Source organism: Mus caroli, unplaced genomic scaffold, assembly GCF_978045245.1.
Source record: "Mus caroli unplaced genomic scaffold, Mus_caroli_1 scaffold_18, whole genome shotgun sequence".
Lineage (NCBI taxonomy): Eukaryota > Metazoa > Chordata > Mammalia > Rodentia > Muridae > Mus > Mus caroli.
Window position 1 is genome coordinate 23,566,990 of NW_028227273.1, and position 23,491 is coordinate 23,590,480.

At 39.2% G+C, this 23,491-nt stretch overlaps 1 protein-coding gene across 1 annotated transcript in view; it reads left to right on the plus strand.

The window, feature by feature from the left end:
• Positions 1-23,491, plus strand: part of Smchd1 (structural maintenance of chromosomes flexible hinge domain containing 1) — a 122,251-nt gene that overhangs the window by 72,657 nt on the left and 26,103 nt on the right. Inside the window, exons 25-34 of the mRNA XM_085833192.1 lie at positions 1,641-1,868; positions 5,057-5,205; positions 6,038-6,126; positions 6,648-6,766; positions 9,268-9,435; positions 11,894-12,019; positions 14,299-14,378; positions 14,795-14,952; positions 16,222-16,337; positions 17,358-17,422. Coding sequence (XP_085689318.1) covers positions 1,641-1,868; positions 5,057-5,205; positions 6,038-6,126; positions 6,648-6,766; positions 9,268-9,435; positions 11,894-12,019; positions 14,299-14,378; positions 14,795-14,952; positions 16,222-16,337; positions 17,358-17,422 — 1,298 coding nt within the window. The remainder of the gene's footprint in view (positions 1-1,640; positions 1,869-5,056; positions 5,206-6,037; positions 6,127-6,647; positions 6,767-9,267; positions 9,436-11,893; positions 12,020-14,298; positions 14,379-14,794; positions 14,953-16,221; positions 16,338-17,357; positions 17,423-23,491) is intronic.

A 23,491-nucleotide genomic window follows, 5' to 3' on the forward strand; every position in this document is an offset into this window, starting at 1 on the left:
AGTTTTGTGGGTATGGGGAAGATCTGGCCTTTGAGGCAAATGGGCCTTATGTAATTAAACAGCAGTATCAGAGGACCAGGAATGATTCAGTTAAAGCAAATGACAACTGTCTTAGTCAGGGTTTCTATTCCTGCACAAACATCATGACCAAGAAGCAAGTTGGGGAGGAAAGGGTTTATTCAGCTTACAATTCCATACTGCTGTTCATCACCAAGGAAGTCAGGACTGGAACTCAAAACAGGTCAGGAAGCAGGAGCTGATGCAGAGGCCATGGAGGGATGTTCTTTACTGGCTTGCTTCCCCTGGCTTGCTCAGCCTGCTCTCTTATAGAACCCAGGATACCAGCCCAGAGATGGTCCCACCCACAAGGGGCCTTTCCCTCTTGATCACTAATTGAGAAAATGCCTTACAGTTGGATCTCATGGAGGCATTTCCTCAACTGAAGCTCCTTTCTCTGTGATAACTCCAGCTGTGTCAAGTTGACACACAACTAGCCAGTACAACAAGTTACATCTGCTTTTATGCAGTTGGTTCTGCCTTGCCCAAAGGCAGCAGCCTTTGCAAGTCTGGATACTTTGAAAATAAATTGCTTGATATTTTATAATATAGGAATTTTAAAATAAATTTTAAATCACCTAAATGGGTTTATGTTGGGATAACTGAAGGAAGGAAGTATATTAAGTAATATTTAAAGTTATGGTAGAATTAAGTTATTATAAATAAATTTGTGCTGTTAAAGGTATTGTAGTTTATTTAAAAAGTAACGGTATAGTAGTTTACTTTTCTATCCTAAAAGTAACGTTTAAATGATGGATCTGTACAGTTGTAGTGTACTAGTAATCAATATAAATTTTCCTGTAAGCTGATGAGCTCAGCTTTCAGAGCATCTCAAATTCTTCTGGCTACCATTTGTTCATTTATTCCAGTATGCTATTAACTAAAAACAAAACAAAACAAAACAAATGAAACAAACAAAAAAACCAAAAACCATAAAATGTCAATAAAGCTTAGTAATAAAAAGTACTATCTTCTATGTAGCAACTTGTCTCCAATTGTATTAAAAGTTCATGGTTTCTTCTTTATTCTGTTTTTAAAATTCATTATTTCAATGTTGCCCCTCTGGTCCTCCCTCCCAGAGTCCTTCACCCCCTCCCCCTCCCCTTCACCTTTGAGAGGGTGCTTCCTACTTCTTTATTCTTACTAAGTGATGGCTATTGAATCTGTGACTTAATTTAAATTTTGTGAATCTATAATTATTTTAAATGAACTTTTTAAAAAAGAAGGCATCTTTGTTAGTTTGCAACTGTAGCCAGCCCTATTTATGCCTGATGGTGTAAAATATTACATTATTAAAGTATAATACCTTTTTTGTTTGTTTGATTTAAAGGCAGGGTCTCTTGCATATTCCAGGCTGACCTTGAACTTACTGTGTAGCTGAGAATGGCTTGAACTCCTGACCTCCTGCCTACCTCTCGCAAGTGGTGGGCGTACAGGTGGGTGCCACCACATCTGGCTTATAATGTCTTTCTAATGATAAAACCTCCAAGTGTAACTGTGGTAAGATGATCTTCCCTAATGTTGGAACTAAACTGTTAAACAGTGCCATGGAGTCAGCGTATGTTCTATGTTCTCTCTTCTAGAGCTGTAAAGATGTGTCGCCTGTTGAAAAGACTATCAAGTTACTTCCCAGTAGCCACGCTGCTTGCCTGCAGATCTTTAGTGTAGAGGAGCAAAAGGCGATCCAGATCAAACATCAGGATGAGGTTAATTGGGTAGCAGGTGATGTAATACGCAATCTAATTTTTCAAATGTATGACGAAGGAGAAAGAGAAATCAATATTACACCATCCTTAGCAGAAAAAATTAAGGTAAGCATTTTAGGCAAATTGTTTACTTGTAAACAATTTACTTGTTTAACTTGTTTATGTTTTGAAAATTGAAATTTTGTAGATAGCCTATAATTGTTTATCAAAGAAAAATAGTGTTATTAGGTTGGTGCTAAATAAATTATGGTTTTGGATTGTAAAAATTAAATCCTCATAACTAGACTCAAACATATTTTTATTAATCAGCATCAGAGCCATTACAATCAACACATTTTTGCCATGAGAAATGAGCTTGTGTGTTCTTATAAAATACAAATTGAAAATCAGTGAAGTCATAGAGAGCATGCGAGGAGGCAGTGTCGGCCGGACAGTTTCTTCTGAGGACGCTCACTGGGCTCCCTTTCTGAGTTTCCTTTCCAGTTGTGCTTCACATGCTGAGCAGCCATTGAGAATGGAGTAACATTGGAGCATCCATCCGCCCGTCTGTCGGCTTCTACGCTTGCTCTCAAGTGGCTCCATTGTGCTCCATGTCTTCCAGACTGTTTTCCTAGCAAAACTTTTTGAGCCAGAGCTGCACAAATATGTTCATTAGTTCCTGGCCAGATGGACTGGCAGTGTTTCAAGTTTTCTCTGCTGCTTGATGACTTATTTTGATCTTGAATAAGAAAATCACTCGAGCCAGGTGTGATGGCCTTTAATATCAGCACTTGGAGACAGAAGCAAGCAAATCTATTGAGTTTCAAGACAAGCATGTTGTACATAATGAGCTCTAGGATAGCCAGAGCTATGAGCTGTGTAGAGAAACCCTATCTATCAATCCATTAATAAATAAATAGAAAAAAATCACCCAGGACTTTGTAGAGAGACCCTATCTATAAATACATACATACATACATATACATACATGCATATATACATACAAACAAAATAAAATCACTCAGATGTGTCTTTTTGTTTAATGTCATTTTTGTAGTTTTACATAAAGAAATATCAGCTGATGGTTCATTTGCAAAATAGCACACACTAAGAATCACACTGAGATAGTGTGGCATGACGACCACTGTTTAAAAATGCACATCAGTGGCAGACAACAAATTCCAATAGTACCCTTTTTTTGCACTAGCCCAATAGTTTAAATTCTAGGCTACATACGTTTTCTGTGTGTATGGACTTGATTGAAATGTGGATAATTTACATGTGGAAAATCTAGTACTTAAGAGAAATAATCTTTGGGTTGGCAAGATGGCTCGGCAGGTAAAAGCCCTAGGGCCAAGCCCACTTTTCTGAATTGTTGTCAGATTTAGGTTATCTTTGGCCATGAAGGCCAAGTCATTGTCAGGTACCCCAGGAAGGAGAACAACCCCAGTCTAGGAATAATATCCATATTTGGGAAACTCGGGAGTTTTGATTGCTTCAAGATGGGTAGCTCGGTGGAGTTTGGTGACCATGTCTTTCTATCATGACAGGGAGTGGAGTCTTTGGCTAGCAAGTCTCCCCACCGTTTGTGTCCCTTTTGGCATCTTTTATATTGTTGTTGGCTTTTTGTTCTCTTGGTTTCTTTGTGTACATTGGGGGCTGGAGCAGTTTAGGTTCAGTTAAGGTAACTACAATCTGGAGAGACCCCACTGGTTGTAGGTCCTCCTTGATGGCCAAGTCTGCTGCCTTGTTCTTTTGGTCTTTGGGAGGGGCTCCTGTTTCTGATTTCCTTTCCAGCTGAGGTGAGAGGCCCCTTCTCTATATAGAGGGTCTGCCTCCTGCATATGAGCCATGGTAAATATATACTGAATGTCCATGTACACAGAGATGACTTTGCCTTGCCCCTGTGCAGCCCCTGGCTTAACAAGAGATGCTCAGCCCTTTGTGTTGCTGAGGGGCTGGGCCAAAGTTAGGTCTGATGGTTGAACTGCATCAGTCCTCTTGCATCAGTCATTTCCAGTTGAGTCTACTGTTATGGGCACCGTCTGTACTCCAGTTTCAGCTGGAGCTACAGGGACCACATTCAGAACCTCTGCCCAGACCACTCAGAAGTGATGACACGCATAAGTGCCTGTTTTCTTCTCACGGACTCTCCCTCTGCTGGTGGTTTATTGTATTTGTTTTGAGGTCATCGTCACATGTAGGCCAAGCTGGCCTGTAGTTGCTGTCATTGCCTCCATCTCCTAACTGCTAGGATTGTAGGCATAACACTGCACAATGGCTTCTGTTGTTGTTTCAGTGTTGTTTCTTCTAAGAAGGAGCATTCTAAGAGTGTTTCCACTAACCCTCACCCTGGGATCATTCACTGCAGACTCCTGGCAGTGCCCTTGTGTCTAGTTAATCTCCACTTTAAAATGTAGTAGGGACAGTGACAGCCTTGTAGCAATGTTCTAAAAATACATGCCTTAATGGCTTTAAGTTTTTATTATGAAGATTCAGAAATGCCCACAGCAAATCCAAACATGTAGCCATGCTATACTATTATTTCTGATCCTAGAGTGACTTTCTAGCTGGGCTTGGTGATGTTTACCAGGACTTGGGAGATAGAAGGAGGTGAATCTCTGATTTCAAGGCCAACCAGGTTTCTAGAGTGTTCCAGGACAGTCTCAAGAAAATACCTTTAAAAAGAAGAAGAAGAAGAAGAAGAAGAAGAAGAAGAAGAAGAAGAAAAGAAAATAAGATAAGCCGGGTGTGGTGGTGCACACCTTTAATCCCAGCACTCAGGAGGCAGAGGCAGGCAGATTTCTGAGTTCAAGGCCAGCCTGGTCTACAAAGTGAGTTCTGGGACAGCCAGGGCTATACAGAGAAACCCTCCCTGTCTTGGAAAAAGAAGAAGAAGGAGAAGAAGAAGGAGAAGAAGAAGGAGGAGGAGAAGAAGAAGAAGAAGAAGAAGAAGAAGAAGAAGAAGAAGAAGAAGAAGAAGAAGAAGAAGAAGAAGAAGAAGAAGAAGAAAATAGACTCTTTTTCTTTGGCTGTGGGAGGGGTAAATTATAATTTACCTTTAAGCTTCTTCACTAAATTGATGTGGTGTGGTGGCACATTCCTGTAGTCCTCGCAGTTGGAAGGTGGAGGACCATGAGTTGATGCCCATCCTAAGCAACATTAGTTTGGGGGCAGCCTGATCTACCTGGAACCCTGTTTCAGAAGATTAAAAAAGAAGAAAAATAAGAAAAAGACTCTTTAGACTATAAGTGGTTATGGGAAGGCCCGAGTAACCTATAAGCTTTGTGTTTGTTGCATGAATTCTCTCCTAGGTTAATTGGACACCTGAGGTGAACAAAGAACATTTGGTACAAGGTCTCCTTCCTGATGTGCAAGTACCAACATCTGTGAAAGATGTGCGCTACTGCCAGGTATCTTTCCAGGATGACCATGTGTGTCTGGAGAGCGCCTTTACAGTAAGGTCTGTGAACTTGTTACATTTGCAGATTCTTCCAGACTCAGCACACCCCAACACAACACGAGAGCTTTCTGCAGTGTGCTCTTGTGGGGAAAAGCTGCTTTGAGGATATAAAAAAAATGTCTTAATTTCTATAAAATATTTAGATTGATTCAGATTGCCTTTACAATCAATCGTCACTGTATATAGTGGTTAATTGTTGGACTTTTGTTAGAGGCAGAGTCCTACTATGCAGCCCAGAATGGCTTCAAACTCACAATCCTTCTGCCTCAGTCTCCCAAGTGCTGGAATTACATGTGGTAGCACTGTTTATGATTGTTAGTGATTAATCCTTTCATGATTATAGCCCAGCACTTTATTGATTCATTAGCAACTGTAACAATGCATCAAACAACAGAGGCCTGAAAAACGCAAAACACAGGGTATGGTTTTAGAAGAAAAATTACATTGGTTAGGGATGAATTTTGAAACTGAGAGTTCAGTCAGAATTAATATTTACAACGCAGAGAAAAACGTAGAGCTTAGTATAAAGGAGCAGAAGACTGTGGTCCTGACACAGTAGCTCCTGGGCCGCTGGCCCCGTAACCCTACACCTACTCCCTGCTGCTCCCTGCGTCGTGATTCTTCCTTGCTCTTCCCACAGTATTTCCTTATCATAACTTCCTGCGATGCATATAAAGAATATAACGTAACTTTTTCTTGCATCAGTAGCTATGAGAAGTGAAAGATTTGGAGGGCTCTGTTGGATTTAATTTTACAACTTACATATATGTTGCTCTTCACTTTTTTTCTGCAATTAATAGTTAACTAAAGCCTTTTAACCAAACAATTTTAGACCACTTCCTGATGATCCCAAACATTTAAAATGTGAATTAAAAGGAGGAAAAACAGTGCAGATGGGCCAAGAGCTTCAAGGAGAAGTAGGTTAGTATACCCTTTTTGTATGATGCTGACTTCAATTAATATTTTAAAATATATGGTCTGAAAGATGCTTTGTGGCATACACTGAGACTCAGTGTTATAAGATAGTTTATTTTAAAATTCTTGCATTTGTTATAGGAAATAATAATCAGTATTAAAAGTATGAATTGATTCCTCTGTAGCTTTTATTTTTTTCTTATAGCTAGAAAATATATACCATTAAGCGTTTCCTTTAGGCGTTAGGCTGTAACTCTTTAGTAGAGCATGCCTGCCATGTGTGTGAGCCTGTGCCCAATCCCTAGCACCTCACCAATACAGATAATACTAACACTGGGGTACCTCAGACACTAAAGCAGTCTGTAAACAACCCTGCACAGGTTCTTGATATAGTTTAATGGTTATATGAGAAATAATTATGTATGTATATTACCTGTGTATGAGAATAAATTAAAGCTTCCAAGTACATTTTATGTGTAAGATGCATCTTAAAAGGATTTTAACTTGAAACTTTGTTCTTTTTTAAGTTGTAATAATTGCAGATCAGTATGGAAATCAGATTTCATCATTTTCACCTGATTCCTTATCTACTTTGTCGATTTCTGGAGATGGGCTTGACAGCTCAAACTTGAAAATCACCTTGGAGGTATTTTACAAACCCTGTAAAATTGGATTTGTGCTTGAGAAAAGATTGAAGTTTAACTTTACATATATTACTTTATTTTTTAAAAATATTTTATTTGCATTTGTGTATATATACTACACTTGGCTAAATGCTTGCTGTAGTGCAGGTGTGGAGACCAAGGACAGCTTGTGGGAGTCCCAGACACTCAACATGAACTTGGTGGCAGGTGCCGTCTCTACCTAAGCATCACCTCGACAAGCCCTGATGTTCTATCTAAAATTCCTCAAAGACATTAGAACTTGTATTTAAAAATTGCAGAATAACATCTGTGAGACCCAGATCATTGGCCAACAACAGCAAACGGAAAGCAGGTGTTTGCCCTGATCCAGCCACTCACTTGCAGCTATCCTTGCCTTCCCTTTAACCATGTTACGTTGTTAGATTGTAGTTGCTGTACTTCACTGTATGCATCTGTACCCAGAATGTACCTGTGTTTACACACGCATGTATGGGTTCAGCTAGGTATTCAAATAAAACTGAGCGCTTACCCATGTCCTGCATTAAATAGGGTACTGAGGAGGACATTCGCTGTTTAACTTTGCCACTCGTCAGTTAGTTCAGTTTAGCTTTCAAAGCAAAGGCCTTGATATAATTCTTGGAGCTTATAACAAGCATGAAGTGCTTTTCTTGAAAAGGTCAAAGCCAGCATTAGGTGAAAGAATGTTCTGGAATGGATCTTGAAAAATCCTGCCAGGCACTGCAGGTTAGAAAAAGAGGTTCCCTCGGGTCTCCAGGATCTGATTCAGTGACTACGTTATGCCTGTCTCTTGACAGAGTGACCCAGAGAATAGCCTCTTCTGTTGTCTTTCTCACGAGTTTCTGCCTTTCCCGTTAGGCTGTTGTTTCTAATGCTAAAGAACTCTGGTGAGTTCTTTATGTTTATATAAAGTCTGCTCTTCCTGATTTCAGCTCATCCCATTGTTTATTTTCAGCTATATTTGTTGATGAAATGAAGATGTGCAGGGTTGTTGCTATGTGTGCACAGGCTCCTCTCCTCTGACCACACTATTTCTGGAGTGTAACCTGCCTGTTTACACCGCCAGTGTTCCCAGTCCACTAGATTACTCCCTCAGCTATAAACATGCTTGTAGTGTGGCTGGTCTTAAACAGTACACATTCACATATAAGAGGCATGTAGACATAAATGCAGACAAAGCATCCATATACATACAGTAGATTTAAATGTATATAGGAATATATTTGCACAAACAGGACATGGGATCATCAGCAGCCACTATTAAAATATGAGTGCTTTTGTGCCATTTCTGGTCTAGAATGAGTTAAGCCATATAGTCATGTTGCAAAAATTAATGGCTTATTAGCTCACTGACTTACTATTAGGGCTTGGAACCATTATTCTGAATAATTGATAAGTAAGAACAAAAGCCCTAGTCAGTGTGAATATCATCTTGACAAAGAGAGAGCAAAAAGGGGGTGGGGAATAGTGAAGATGTATGCGTGTTAGAAAAGGGGGGGGGGCTTGTGAAGATGTGTGCATATTAAAATGTAGCAGTGTAGGGGTGTTCAGGAAGGTACAGTAAGGTTCTGCTTTTTGGAACTAGATAAAGAAAAGTTACAGGGAAAGTCTCAGTCACCTGTGCTGCTGGCCTCTGAGGTAAAGAGACGCACGGGTACAGACTGACGGACGGTTCCTAACACATTTGAAATGTTCTGAAAGCCAAACACTTTTCACTAGTAACATGACACTCAAAGTTGCCGGCTTTTGGAGTATTTGATATTTATAGATGAGAAGTGGGGTTTTTTTTGGGGGGGCGGGGTAGAGGTAGGGGCATGGGGCTTGCTTCAAGAAAGGGTTTCTTGCTGTCCTGGAACTAACTCAGTAGACCAGGCTTGTCTTAAACTCACAAGAGATCTGCATGCCTCTGACTCCCAGTGCTGGGGCTGAAGGCATGCGCTACCAGTTCCTGGCTAGATTAGGAATCTTACCCAGTCTGTGCAAATATTACAAAGTTCAGAGGGGCCCAAGCCAAGCTGGGTGTGGCATGGCAGCACTAGGGAGCATACAGAGGCAAATCTTTTTAAGTTCAAGGCTAGTCTGCTCTAGTGTCCTTGCAGAACATCCAGAGCTACCTAGGTCTTATCTCAAACAAACAAATAAGTTTAGAAAACTCAAAAAATGTGAAACACTTGATCTTAAGCATTTTGGTTAGAGAGAGAGAGAGAGAGAGAGAGAGAGAGAGAGAGAGAGAGAGAGAGAGAGAGAGAGAGAGGAAAATTATGAGAAAATAAGGTAAAAGAGACAACTCACAGTCCTTTAGATTCCCTGCCACTGAAAGAAGAGAAAATACCATTTTTCCTCCCTAAGAAAAGGATGGAGTATGCCAGTGTTGGCATGGGTTCAGTCTGTTACCCCAAAATAACCTGTGTATGATACAACTTTTTTTTTTTTTAAAGACTAAGCAATGTCAATTGTGTTTTCTCACTGTTCGACTCTGCACTAGGCTAACTCACAGAGCGTAAGTGTGCAAGGCATCAGGTTTACTCCAGGGCCTCCGGGACCCAAGGATCTGTGTTTTACTTGGCGAGAGTTTTCTGACTTTCTTCGCGTGCAACTGGTGTCTGGACCTCCAGCCAAGTTGCTGCTTATGGACTGGCCAGAGCTGAAAGAGGTAGGCAGCTTCCTGTCTCCCTGGGAAGAGCTAGAGATGCAGGCTCCCGAGGTGTTTCAGAGCCTTGCTGGACTTGGAAAGATAAATTTTGTTTTAAAAGAAACAATAATTATAACTAATAGTAACAAAACAAGGTGAGTCTTAATATTTTAATTGTTTGCTGTGTTCTAGTGTTCTGAAATTCTGAATATAATATAAATCTTTAAAACTGTTCTAGACATGCATAAAAATTAAAACAATAATGAAACTGATTTTGCCAGAAACCCATTTCATCAGTTAACTGTTTTTTGCTAATTTTGTTTCATTGTTCTCTTAAAGAAATGTAAAAACTCTATTGCAGGTGTTTTTTCTTTGAAGATTAGTCTATTTGTGTGTGATTGTGGGGGTGGGGGGTGTTGGATGGGCACTGTTGTGTGCATGTACCACAGAGAGAGAAGGGGACTCACTGAATGTCTCCCTCTGTTGCTCAGCCTGTTCCTTCAAGGTAGGGTGTCCCCCTGAGCCTGGGCAGGTCTTGGCTAGGCTGGAAGCTAGCAAGCTTCAGAACCATCCTACATCTACACCACTCAGAGCTGAGGCACAGGCTGTGTTCAATGCCTGGCTTCCTTCACGAGGGCTGGATTTGAACTGTGATCCTCATAAGAACACAGCAAGTGCTTTTAACGGTTAAGTCATCTCTCCAGCCCTGGTGAAGGTTTTGTAAAGCATATTTCAGGTGTCAGATTATTGCACCAATATGAATTTTCTATGAAAATATTTAAGTCTTAAATACCAATTTTGCAAACATCTGGCAAACCTTGTCTCTGTTGATTTTCATTTACTGATAACTTTAGAATCCAGTAAATTTAGGCTGGTGATATGATGGCATATACCTTTAATTCTAGCACCCAGAGTTAGAGACAGGTGTTTCTGTGAATTTAGGCCAGCCTCATCTATGTTGAATCCAGTTTCATTTAAAAAAAAAATCAAACATTCTGTTGAGATATAAAATTTTATACATTTAAAATGTATGGTATGAAATAACTAAACTTCCTTCTATAGCTTAAATTTAAGTCTCATTTTACTGAGGCACACTCTTTGGAAGCAGTTAGGGTAGGCCTGGACGTGACATTTAGCCGGTGTTGGAGGGGACTAAACCTGGCAGGGCTTGCTTATACACACATTTAGGAGGCTGGCTAGACCAACAACAGAGTGGACAGTATGTAAACTATTAGCAAGCTACATATCCACACTGTTTATCATCTTTGGTGAGAGTCACCTGTAGCCTTATAAACCAAACAGTGAATGTAACCACTGTCAATTCTTATTTGTTTGGATATCTCATCCACAGCAAAGCATTGCTTTTTCTTCCATTTTTGGCAGCCTGCCACCTAGTTTGATAACCTAGGTAAGACAGGAGGGCAGAGGAAGTAAAACATGGGTAGGCGTGAGATAATCTATCAGCTTCCATTTTTTTACTCTTTTATTTCTCACGCTCTTAACGTTTAAATTTTTAGATGAGATTGATGCTTTAATGTGGTATCTTGCTTAACCGTGTATCCTTTGAATATATCCAATATTACTACATCACTACATGGATTTCTAGGGTTTCACAAGCCTTCTATACTTGCTAGAGAGAAAGCAAGCATTTGAACTTACATCATTTATTATTAGTATGATCTTTAGTCATGGGCCTAATGTTACTGCTAAATGCCACCATGCAAAAAAGCTTGAAAATTGACAGAAATTAAACTAAAGGTGGGTGCTAGCATGCTGTTTTTCCTTTTAATAGATCATTCGTCTTTCCTATCAGATGGTCATTTGTGATACTTAAATTGGCTTCTCAGAGTTTACTTTCATTGATGAAAGTAGTGATTATTTAATCTCAATAAACAAGTAGTAGAAATGATTTAATCTCAAACAGGAGCTTCTACCTCACCTCATCATTCAGTTCCCAGAGAAAAGACACATAGCTCTATTATTATAATAAGACTTAATCAGCACGAGAGCTGGGCAGACGTCTACCCTCTTTGCTATTCTATCTACTTCCATGGTAATAACCCCACAATATGACTTGCCATGTTCCGTCTGGGCAATAACTCCAGTTGGCCAGCCCATATGGCCATGATTTCAAGATTCATACCCCATGGTGTCTTCTCCTCTCTATACCATCCTCTCTCTCTCCTTCCTCATGGTTTTTCTCTGACCTCAAGCCCAGGAACCCCAAATCATGCTTATGTCTCCTCTGCCCAGCTATTGACTGTCAACATCTTTATTTAACTAATCAATAGTTTAAAATTAAGAAGCAAGGTAATATTGTACATACGGATTCTCTCATCCTTAGAGGCAACCAGGCCTTGGGAGCCAGTATTTAGCATTACAGTACATAGCAAAAGACTAAACCTCAACCCTCAGGAAGTAATTATATTGTTTGGCACATACTTATTTGTGTTTATTTAAATGTTTGTATCTCTTTCAGTCCATCCCTGTGATTAATGGAAGACAATTAGAGAACCCTCTCATTGTTCAACTCTGTGATCAGTGGGATAATCCTGCTTTAGTCCCAAACGTTAAAATATGTCTCATAAAAGCAAGCAGCTTAAGGGTAAGTTTCAATTTCCTTAGATATTTTTCACTGAAAAGTCTGTATTTCAGAGCTGGAGAGACAGCATTTGCTGCTCTTGCAGAGGACAGAGTTTCTGTATCAACATGGCAACTTAGAACCATCTGTAACTCCAGCTCCAGGGGATCTGATGCCCTCTTCTGGCCTCTACAGGCACACAACCAGAGCATAGACATTTATGCCGACAAAGCACCTATACACATAAAATACAAATGAGTTAATCTTTAAGAAAAATTTTGTACTTTAAGGCAGTAGGAAAGTGATTTCTAGCATGCACAAAAATGTGTGTTTGATCACTATTACCTTCTTCCCCTGCACTCCCTAAAGGTACAGCACTCTATCCTCATGATAGTATCAGGTGTCACAGTTTTCTCTTAAAAAAAAAAAGTAATCCTATATAACCTTTCTTATTGCTTAATATAAGTCACAGAGTCTTTACGCTTGATAACGTACAGTTTGTAGCTTCTAACGGATAGAGCAAGGTGTCATCACTGCAGTCACAGTGCTTTCTCTCCCTCCTCTTACAAAGAGCTGCCGCCGCCGGCATATGGATGGGTGGAGACCTGGGCTCACCTGGTTTCTGAGGTAATGGTTCTGTGCCCTTCATTCTTTGTCGCTGGAGCAGTTATGAGCATAGTCTTGTAAGGTACGGGCACACATAGTTTAGGGATTGTTTCCATGTCCATTGGGAGAACTAGCTGTTCAGAATCTAGTAGACTTCAGGCACTCTGTGTAAGTTGGAGGCCTTTTTCTCAAGGTTAATCTTAAGGTTAAGAAGAGAAAGTCCTTGTAAATATGTATACATATATACATATCACAAGTTGATTTATATATTTATATATCTCACAAGTTGATTTCAAAAGTTGGTGTGGTACCTTAAAAGTACCAAAATTTTTTACATGATATTCATGGTCTATGTCCCTAGTAAAGTCATGAAAATCAGGATTTTTTTTAGGACTATCAAAGAAATGTGATCCAAACACCTCTGATTGGGATCAAGATTACTGCGTGATATTTGGTCCAGAGGTAAATTAGACAGGCTAGAGGACAGGTTTCCCAATTATCCTCTTTCCCCTTCCTAATCACACTGTCCTTGTTGTCGGCCTTCACCTCTGCAAACTGTCTTTGTTCTCTTAAGTAGAGTTGGAATTAGAATTTACGAGTCTGGTTTTCTGCTATTGTGGCTTATAAACTCTCTTTTGAATAATTTTGAACATTTGTTTCTACGAAAACTCGTGATTATTTCCATCTTTAGAACATGGCTATGGTTCCAGATTCTATCTAGACAGGCACCTATTAAACCCACAACTCTTTTTTTTTTATTATAATTTTTATTTTTTATTAGATATTTTCCTCATTTACATTTCCAATGCTATCCAAAAAGTGCCCAATACACTCCCTCCCCCCCACTCCCCTATCCACCCACTCCCACGTTTTGGCCCTGGCGTTCCCCTGTACTGGGGCATATAAAGTTTGCAAGTCCAATGGGCCTCTCTTTCCAGTGATGGCCGACTAGGCCATCTTTTGATACAAATGCAGTTAGAGTCAAGAGCTCTGGGGTACTGGTTAGTTCATAATTAAACCCACAACTCTTAATCATTACTGGGAAAAGTGGTCACTAGCGATCACTTTAAACATATGCTGTCACCGTGACGGTTAGTGTTATAGTAGAAATTTAGGAAGCGCACTTGAATCTGAAAAACCAAAACACACATGTCTGAATATAGGACAAGAAAGGTAAAAGGAAAGAATAGAGATGGTCTGTAATATCCACACTTAAGGATATACGTGTATATAATTATTTCTCCTGTGCTTTCTAATTATAAACAGACTTTGTTTGACATTCACCTGATATCAATACAATTAATATAGAATTCTGCAACTTTTTTTTCCTTTCTTTTATTTATTATTTTTTTTTCCGAGACAAGGTTTCTCTGTATAGCCTTGGCTGTCCTGGAACTCACTTTGTAGACCAGGCTGGCCTCGAACTCAGAAATCTGCCTGCCTCTGCCTCCCCAGTGCTGGGGTTAAAGGCGTGCGCCCCCACGCCCGGCGAGACTTCTGTAACCTGATAACTTTTTGAATGAGTTTTAGAGCATGTGATTACATAGTTTTTCAACTAATTGTAGATTTGAAATTTTCATTTTTACAGTTACCTGCACATATAACTTAAAATAAGAACATCTTAGAAGCATGGTAGTAGACAAGAACTTGATTTCTAGAATTTTCTAATCAACCTTTTTATTATGTTTTATTTGTAGCTAGTACCTTCAAACCAGCAGCATAAAACAGATGATAAGGGCAGAGCTAATTTGGGGGTGTTCACTGTTTGTGCTCCAAGGTAAGAAGTGAAAGTTTTACAGTATTGGTATTACATAGATTGATTTTTCTTATTAATTTCTGAACTTAAGATTATAATAACTGGGGCTGGAGAGATGGCTCGGCAAGAGCACTGACTGCTTTTCTGGAGGTCCTGAGTTCAAATCCCAGCAATCATATGTGGTTTACAGCCATTTGTAATGAAATAGGATACCCTCTTCTGGTGTCAGAAGACAGCTACAGTGTACTTACATGTAATAAATTAAAAAAAAAATCTTTAAAAAACAAAAGCCTACATTAAAAAAAGATTATAATAACTGTGTTTCAATTTAGTGTTAAACAAGAATTTTAATTCAGAGTAGGAATAAAATTATTCTCTAAAAATGTTGAGCTTTAGTTATAACCATTGTAATTTGACCCTTTTTCCTATTTTGCTAGGGGAGAACACACTGTGCAGGTTAAAGGTGTCTATAATAAGAGCACTATAGAAGGGCCTACAATTAAGTTAACAATTCTTCCAGACCCTGAAAAGCCCATTCGCCTCAATGTTAAATACGACCAAGATGCCTCTTTTATAGCAGGGGACATATTCACTGGTAAGTACTGGAGAATATTAAAATAAATCTTTAATGATAATTTCCCTCATAGTAATATTAGTGGGACAAATTATGTTTGATGTTCAGCATGATAAAAAAATGCATGTCATTACCTTTAACTGATAAAGAAAATGCATGAGACTGCACAGTCTCTCCCTCATCCTGTTGTTCTGCAATCCTTTAATTTTAAGAATAAAAGTTAATATATAAACGAGTAGTCAAAGTCTAAAGGCACCCAGTTTAATGGAATCCAAAAATAAGTGAAGCTATGGCAGAGGGATTGCAGCTACAGAGAAACAACTTTTGGTTTAAAAAAACAAAACAAAGAAATAAAAACAAATGGTGACTAGTCTGTAGCTCAGCTCTGTTACCTGTGCTGTGCTTTTATATCTAAAAGCCATTGGAGCTAGAACAGTTTTCCTTAAATTGGGTAGAAATCAATTGTATCAGGAGGAACCAAAGTATTTCAGAACATTGACCACCTACTAAACAGCTACTCAGATTCTTTGTTTTAGTCATGAATATTAAAGTTTTCAGTAAATACAAAGTAATGTGGGATATGACTCAGTAGCCATGCATAATGACTATTGCTGTCAATAGGGAATTAGTATGTCCTTCATTGAGGTAACCTTCTACAGATCTTATCGTTTCCTGACGAGATGAATGTCTGTGCACTTATGTGCAAAGAGAAAAGGACACCAAAAGGTTATGGTTAAATTGTTTAACAGTAACTGTTACTAGTTAAAATATACATATTCATAGGTTTTATACCTTATACATTTTGTGTTAAATTTGGGGGAAATAAAAACCTTTTTCTTTGATTTTTAAAAAGTCTGAGAGGTACAAAATGTAGTATATATCTGTAAATATAATGGAGAATGTTAGCTGTAATACTTTAGCTACTTTACATTGTTAAAGCATAAAAGAAAGTAAAATCGTTTTGTTTAGAAGTATATGTGGATGTAAACACTGGCCAGGTCACCTAGTTCTTGGATACTAAGCACACACAGTCACGCCCTTCTGGATCTTCTGCTAGACTTAACTCACATAATAGTATTAGTGAAGTCATCTTGTTAGACTTAACTAGGAGAACTTGATGGTCATACTCAGCCTTAGAAAGTTGTCTATTGTGATTAACAGTTACCTTTTTGGAGATTACTGCTTAAGTAATAATCATATTACTTTTTGTTTTAGTCTTTGAATAATCTTACTTTCTTTACCAGAATATTATTATTAAATAAATAAGTAAATTTTATGTTTACCTGACAGATTTTATGGTTAGTGTGATTTCTGAAAGTGGTAGTGTCATCAAAAATATTAATCCAACACGTATTTCCATGAAAATGTGGAAGCTGTCCAGCGGCATGAGCCGGCCACCAGCAAATGTGAGTAATGGCGAGCAGGGTCAGAGGTTAAACAGTGTAATGTACTCAGCCATTGAGGTTGCCCACAACTCCTGTGCTAGGGAGACAGATCTTAGAACAGCCAGGAGACTCTTGTTTCAAAACCACAAACAAAAATCAAATGCCAAAAAAAAAAAAAAAGAAAGAAATAAAATAATTAAATATTGTTCATCTACTATATCAAAAGTTACTATATCAACATGTCTTTGTATTTTAAAAATTGAGATTGTATATTCTTTGACTATTTAACTTTTGTTTGAGCATATAAGTATGTGCTCCACACATATAAGTACATAGATATATACTTCCATGCATGCCCATGCTTGCACGTGCAGATGCTGGAGGAGGGAGTCAGGTATCTGCCTTTGTTCTATTATTTCTTTATTCCCCTGACATAGATTCTGTCACCAACAGAAGCTCATTCACTGGGCTAGCCTCCCAGCAGGATCTTGGAATCTTCTAGTTCCCACGCCGTCAATACTGGGACAACTAAGACACATCTGTGCCCAGTTTTTTGTTGGTGCTGGGATTTGAACTCAGGTCCTCATGCTTGCACTGCAAGCTCTCTTACACAGCGAGACATGCTTCTAGCCTGATGTTTTCAAACTGTTCAATAATGAGAGTGTTTCTAACTACATAACTCAGTACAGAGACATTTCAGGTACTCACTAGCCACTTGCAGCCATTGGTTCCCATAAAGTACAGTATGAGATAAATCTCAAAGTGGAAACCAAATCCTAGGATTTGTCAGAGCACACAATTTAATAATCCACTTCATTGTTAACAGTTCATTTAAATAACCTGTTTTAAAGGCTAGCTTTTTTAACGTACTAAAGATTACCAGCTGGGCAATCTGAATCTTTTACTAATTTAGGACTAGCAGTTCAGTGCTACTGTAAATTAAATCCCAATGCAGTCTGTTCATTCACTCACCTGTGCACAATTTTATCCTCAATATACTCTAGTAACGTGTGTTTTCTTCCTCTTCTGCTCCCTCTGTAGGCAGAAACCTTTAGTTGTAATAAAATAAAAGGTAACGACAAGGAAGATGGCTGCTTCTATTTCAGGTACCACTTAAATAATTTCATATTTCTATGTATGTTTAGTAATTCAGGTTAGGGAATTTCCAGTGTTAGCTAAGGAAAAGTAGTTGGGTTTATAGTCAAGAAAAAACGTTGACTTTAGTTCTTAACACTTTCTTTCAGAAGCTATTTGGAGAAAGGCATGTTTGCTTGTTTGCTGTTGTTGCTTTGGGTGTTTTTGTTTGTTTGGTTTGTTTTTTGTTTTTGTTTTTAATATTGCTCTGTAGAAATGGTTTTGAGGAAGATGGCTGTTGTATATTAACATGAGAACCTAGAAAAATCTCTGGAAAGAATTTCCTTATGGTGTCGAGCACTCAGTCTTGTCTCTTTAGTCCTTTATTTTAGTATGTGTTGTACGAATGTGTGTGCAGGTGCTCCTGGAGGCCCGAGGCCAGAGGTGGGCATCGGTGTTTCCTCTTTTGTACTCTGTTGAAACAGGACCTCAGTGAAGCTGCTGCTTGCCAGCCATGAACAATGGTGGGATTCCACATGTGTATCACCACATCCACCTTCTGATCTGGGTGCTTGGGTCTGAGCTCAGATCCACATGCTTGTGCAGTGAACACTGTATGCACTAAGTCAACTCAGGCTGGCCTTGAGTTTTCAGGCTTCCAGCTTTTAGGTTTCTTAGTTCTAGGATTAGTCATATATGAAGGGATGTTTCCTCCTGGCCCCAAGCTCCTGAAATAACCACTCTGTGATTCAATATATATATATACATATATATATATGTATATATATATATATTGAATATATATATATGTATACATTTTGGCAATGCACTGTAGCTGTTCTCTAACTAGCTCATAATTGATATCCCACTATTCTATTCAGAGTTTTGCTATGTGGCTGGTTATCTCCGCTCAGCTCCCATGCATTTGTCTTCCTCCATTCCCAACCAGTCTCCTGCCCTGGCTCTATCCTAGAATGCTTTTTGTTTATCAGATGTCTCACCTTCTATTTCCTGCCTCAACTACAAGCCAATCAGCTTTAATTGACAAGTGCTGCATCCATAAAGTACGCAAGATATTTTCTCTACAGCCATGTAACAACATGACTTCTGTTAGATATCTTGTTCATTGTGAGGCTAGTGTCTGCACTCCTCATGATCTCTTGAACAGAAGTTCTAGATTTTATGTACTCAGATGTGTTTAGCCTCTCTTTTATCTTTAATCGTTTTTAAGAATTCTTTATATTTGGATTATAAAAACCTTCTCCTATATTATAATGTAGGCAATTTCCATGGTCAATTGATTTGATGACTTCACTAGTAGGAGGACCGATTGAACTCAGTGTAATTTCACTCACTGCTATGAATTATTATGGCAAAGGTCACAGAGCAACATCTGCAGAGAGAAGACTTGTGTGGTAATAACCAAAAGAAAGCAGTTAGAGGCTTCAAAGTGCCTCTCCTGCTAGATGTCATAGTGTGTGCTTTAATTCTCCAATACCAAGTTATGCAGGGGAGCTGATAAGACTTTTATTAGGGTGTTGTTATGCTGGTCTCTAAATAACACATATCATATTTGCAGAGTTCCAGGAGAAAAGCAAGCATGAGCTATAGGAACACAAATGTTCCATTCAATATAAGCCATATAGACAAGTGCAAGATAACTCTCGTGAATGTAACCTCATGGATGCCAGACAAGGGCAAACATTGTGAATAGGTCTTTCTAAGAAGAATGCTTCAGATCTGCTGTGTTAACTCTCTTTATAGTTATCCTTGAAATTGATTCTGCTTTGGTATTTTGGGTTGATTTTCTTTGAGGGGGACAAGGAAGGGTGGAAAGAGAAAGGGAATATTCTTCAGTGATGGCTGTGTTATACATCATAAATCCAGGGGTTGGGTAGATGACTCAGTGGTTAAGAGTAATGGTTGCTCTTCTAGAGGTCCTGGGTTCAATTCCCAGCACCTACATGGTGGATCACAACTGTCTATAACTATAGTCCCATGCTATACAAACATACCCATATCCAAAAAAATAAATAACTCTTTAAAAAATAAAATTAAACCATGAATCCACTCATATGTCTGTCTGTCTATTTCTGGACCACACATTGATTTACTGGCCCATTTGCCTACATTTTGCCAATACTATAATTTTTTAGAATTCTAATATCTATTGTTTATCATATATTTTTTAAAAAAAATACTACAGCAAGTTCCAATAACAAAACTCAAATGGTAAAATTGATAAGAATTTTATGAGGGTAGAAATCTGGGAAAATCTGGGCATATCTTCCAGTCTCATTTTATGGTATATACTTGTATTCTTTTCTCAAATTCATTTTACGGTGCTTCAGGGTTTTTTTTTTCAAAGTCTTGTACATCTTTCCCTAAATTCCTAAACAGTTAGGCTATTGTTGTTGTTGTTTTTCCTATAGTATTATTAGGCATTTTATGTTCTGTTTACCATGGTTATAGAAATCTAGTTGGTTAGTAGTAAGTTGGTTGACTTTGTAGTAAGTATCCTTAATTTCTAGGTTTTTGTTTCAGATGTCCATAAATTACGACATGTCTCTTCCTGTGGGAACTGGTGGGAACTGGTGGGTGGGTGGATGGTTGTTAGTTGCTAACACACTGGGGCTTCTGAGTGTCTTTGATGATAGTGTCATCTAACATTACTCTCAACCTAATAGCGAAATTTTGACCATTTTCTTTTCATAGGTATCTTTTACCAAACTCTTTGTTTCTGGAGGCTGGGGTGATAGCTCAGTTGGTAAAATATGTGCCAGCAAGCATGGTGGCCTAGGTTGTTTTCAGGGTTTCTGGCTTAATAACTCATGCCACCATATCACACCTGGCGCTGGGAATTCTCTTTTCTGTCTGAGGCAGAGTTTCTCTGTGCAACCCTGGCTGTCTGGGAACTACCTCTGTGGACCAGGCTGGTCTCGAACTCACAAAGATCCACCTGCCTCATGAGTGCTGAGATTAAAGGTGTGAGCCATCAAACCTAGCTTGGCACAGAGATATTTGGCTACCCATCTCTTCTTGGGTTATCCACATATGATTTTTCCTTAGAACCTGATATAAATTGGTATTTAAAAATATTCATGCTTTCGTGTGTGTGTGTGTGTGTGTGTGTGTGTGTGTTTGTTTGTTTGTTTAAAATTACCTTATAAAATAGTTGCAGGTGAATAGTTACCTTATAAAATAGTTTCCTGGTGAAGAGTTTTGGCAGCAAATGCATAGCAATAAGCATATAGGCAGGCACAGGGATTTGAAGGATGAAGAACTGAAAGTAAGGTTTGTTTGTTTGTTTAAAATTACCTTATAAAATAGTTGCAGGTGAATAGTTACCTTATAAAATAGTTTCCTGGTGAAGAGTTTTGGCAGCAAATGCATAGCAATAAGCATATAGGCAGGCACAGGGATTTGAAGGATGAAGAACTGAAAGTAAGGTGGGGTGGGCATTTAAACTTACAAACCCACCTCTAGTGACTGACTTCCCCCAATAAGACTGACCCTCTTAAACAACCCCAGTGCTACCAGTTGGGATGGAGTGTTGACTATCTGAACCTATGAGGAATGCCAGTAAGTTTCTTTACGTTTTTTGTTTTGTTTGCCTCCTCTCTCCCCTCCCTCATTCCTGCCCACACAGCTTTTCCTCACTGAAACCACATGTGCTCAACTGTGGCCCACCTTCAGGCCTCCCTTACCCGTTCCTGTTCTCTTTCTATACATATACATTGCAAGTTAAACACAGAGATATAAAAATTCAGACCTGCAATCCACGTGAGAGATAATTTGGAACATTTATCTCTCTGGGTCTGGGTTGCCTTCATATACCTCCCAGCTATACCCATTTCTAGCACATTTAATTTTTTTTGTAGCTGAATAAAATTTCATTGTCTCTCTGTACGACATTTTCACCACTGGGTAATCTTTTTCCCCCTTTGAAACAGGGTTTCTCTGTATAGTCCTAGTTGTCCTAGATCTCACTCTATAGAGCAGGCTGTCCTCTGACTCAGATCCGCCTTCCTCTGCCTCCTGAGTGCCGGGATTAAAGGCGCGCGTCACTACTGCCGGCTAATCAGTAATCATTTGTTGGACATCTAGACTGGTTCGTTTTCCTAGCTGTGATGATTACAGCAGCAGTGAACATGATCGTACAGTTATCTCTGTGGTACTCTGCTCTGTCTGCCGATTGGCTTTCTATCAGGTTTTTTATTTGACTTAGTTTTTCATATCCAGAGTCATTTCAGTTTGCTCTGAATTCAGTTTTTAGATCCTTGATGGAGTTCCTTATCTCATCCAGCGGTTTGTGTGTGCTCTTCTGGAGTGCATTCAAGTCTTCTTTGAGACGTCTTCTCAGTTGCTCTCATTAAGGACCCTTACTGTGGATTTGGCCATCTTAGAGGATGCAAGTTGCCTTGTTTATGTTACTTGTGTGTCTTCATTGGGACTTGTACATCTGGAATTGGTTTTCTTGTATTCAGGTAGCCTCTTTATCCCAGTGGAGGGTGATCTAGCTGCTGCTTCTCAGTGGGATGCTTTGGTTTCTCTCCCTCCTGGTCTTGTCCTCTGTATTAGTTTGTTCAGAAAGTGGAGGGAAACTGTCAGACTCCATAGGTCAATCGGATTTAGCCTGTGTTTCCTTTGTGTGCTGGCAGAACGCTGTGCTCCCCCCTCACTCCCTTCTAACCTGACCCTGTGTCTGGGGTACCTTGTGAGCCTACTCTCAGCAGCTCTGTGCCCTTGCTTGCAGCATGGTGCCTCTGCCTCTCCTGTCTGCCTGTCCCAACACTGGCTTCTGGTTAGCATACCCTGTGGTCCTGTGTGTGTCCAAACTTTTGCTCACCCTGGTTTCCTATATGCTCAACCACTGCCTAATAATCTTGAGCCTCACAGGCCTTTATGTACCCAAATTCTGGCACACCTTACTCTACATACCCTCTACTGTGTTGTGCCTGGGGTATGTATGTGTGTCTTTGAGTGTGTGTGCACACTCATGCATGCAACCCAATCCTGCCTTTAATTCTTGATTTTCCTTTCAAAGTCCTGTACTCTGTTAGTTTTTAGAATCTTATTCATCATTGGCCTGCATAGCAAAAGTCTATCCAGAATTCCCTCACATTCCTGGGATGTCTCTTGTCTCTGCTCATTTTTAGTCTAGCTCCTTTGCTTCTTCATTTTGTTTGTCTTCTAGGCACTAATATCTGTGGAGATGCGTGCCTGTTGAGAATAGCAGCCGTTGCCCAGAGAAGGCGAAGGCGTACATTCACTTCTCTTGTCAGAGATGAAGATAATAATTGGGAGGTGGATTGCACTTCCATTGGGAATCCTTTTGCCTGTGCTTTACCTGCGTTTTAGAATTGCTCCCAGGAGTAATGCAGGGAAACTCAGGCCTCAATTCGTTACACCTTTAGCTGTTACTTTGTAAACATCTGTAAGCAATTTCTCACATAACTCTTTTCAGGGACGGTGGTTTGTTGTTGTTTTGTCTGTTTTGTTTTTGTGGTCTTTTTGCCACTTGGAAGCACTGCTGCTTAATTGTTGCTCTCACTTTCCTATTGCATCATGGTGAACGTGGTTCAAATAGACTAAGTGCGTCTCCTAATAGGCACTGAATTTCTTATTGGTAATCAAATCACAGTAAACAACTTGAGTATTTAAAGTCAGAAAATAATAATCCCTGAAAAAAAAGTCGCATCGAAGGTTAGTAAGATGGCCTATAACTTTGAAATTACAAAACTGTTAGTTGGAAATTGATAATATAGAAATGAAGCAAAATCCAAAAGATACATAATTTATTATGTTTTTTGTGTTTACTTTTGTATCTTTATATTAGTTATTTCTGCTTTTGCTATATCTAGAGCCTCAGTTCTGGGTCTTGTGTGAACAGATGCAGAGGTAAGAGGGTCCTAGGATTAAACAGATGTAAAATAATGGCTTGGAGCAATGGCTCAGCAGTTGAGAGTATTTGCCGCTCTTTTAGGAGACATGAGTCTATTTCTTAGCACCCTGCCATCTGTAACTCCAGATCCAGAGTTCCAGGGGATCTAACACCTTCTAATAACTCATAGCTTGCACACACACATGGTGTATATACA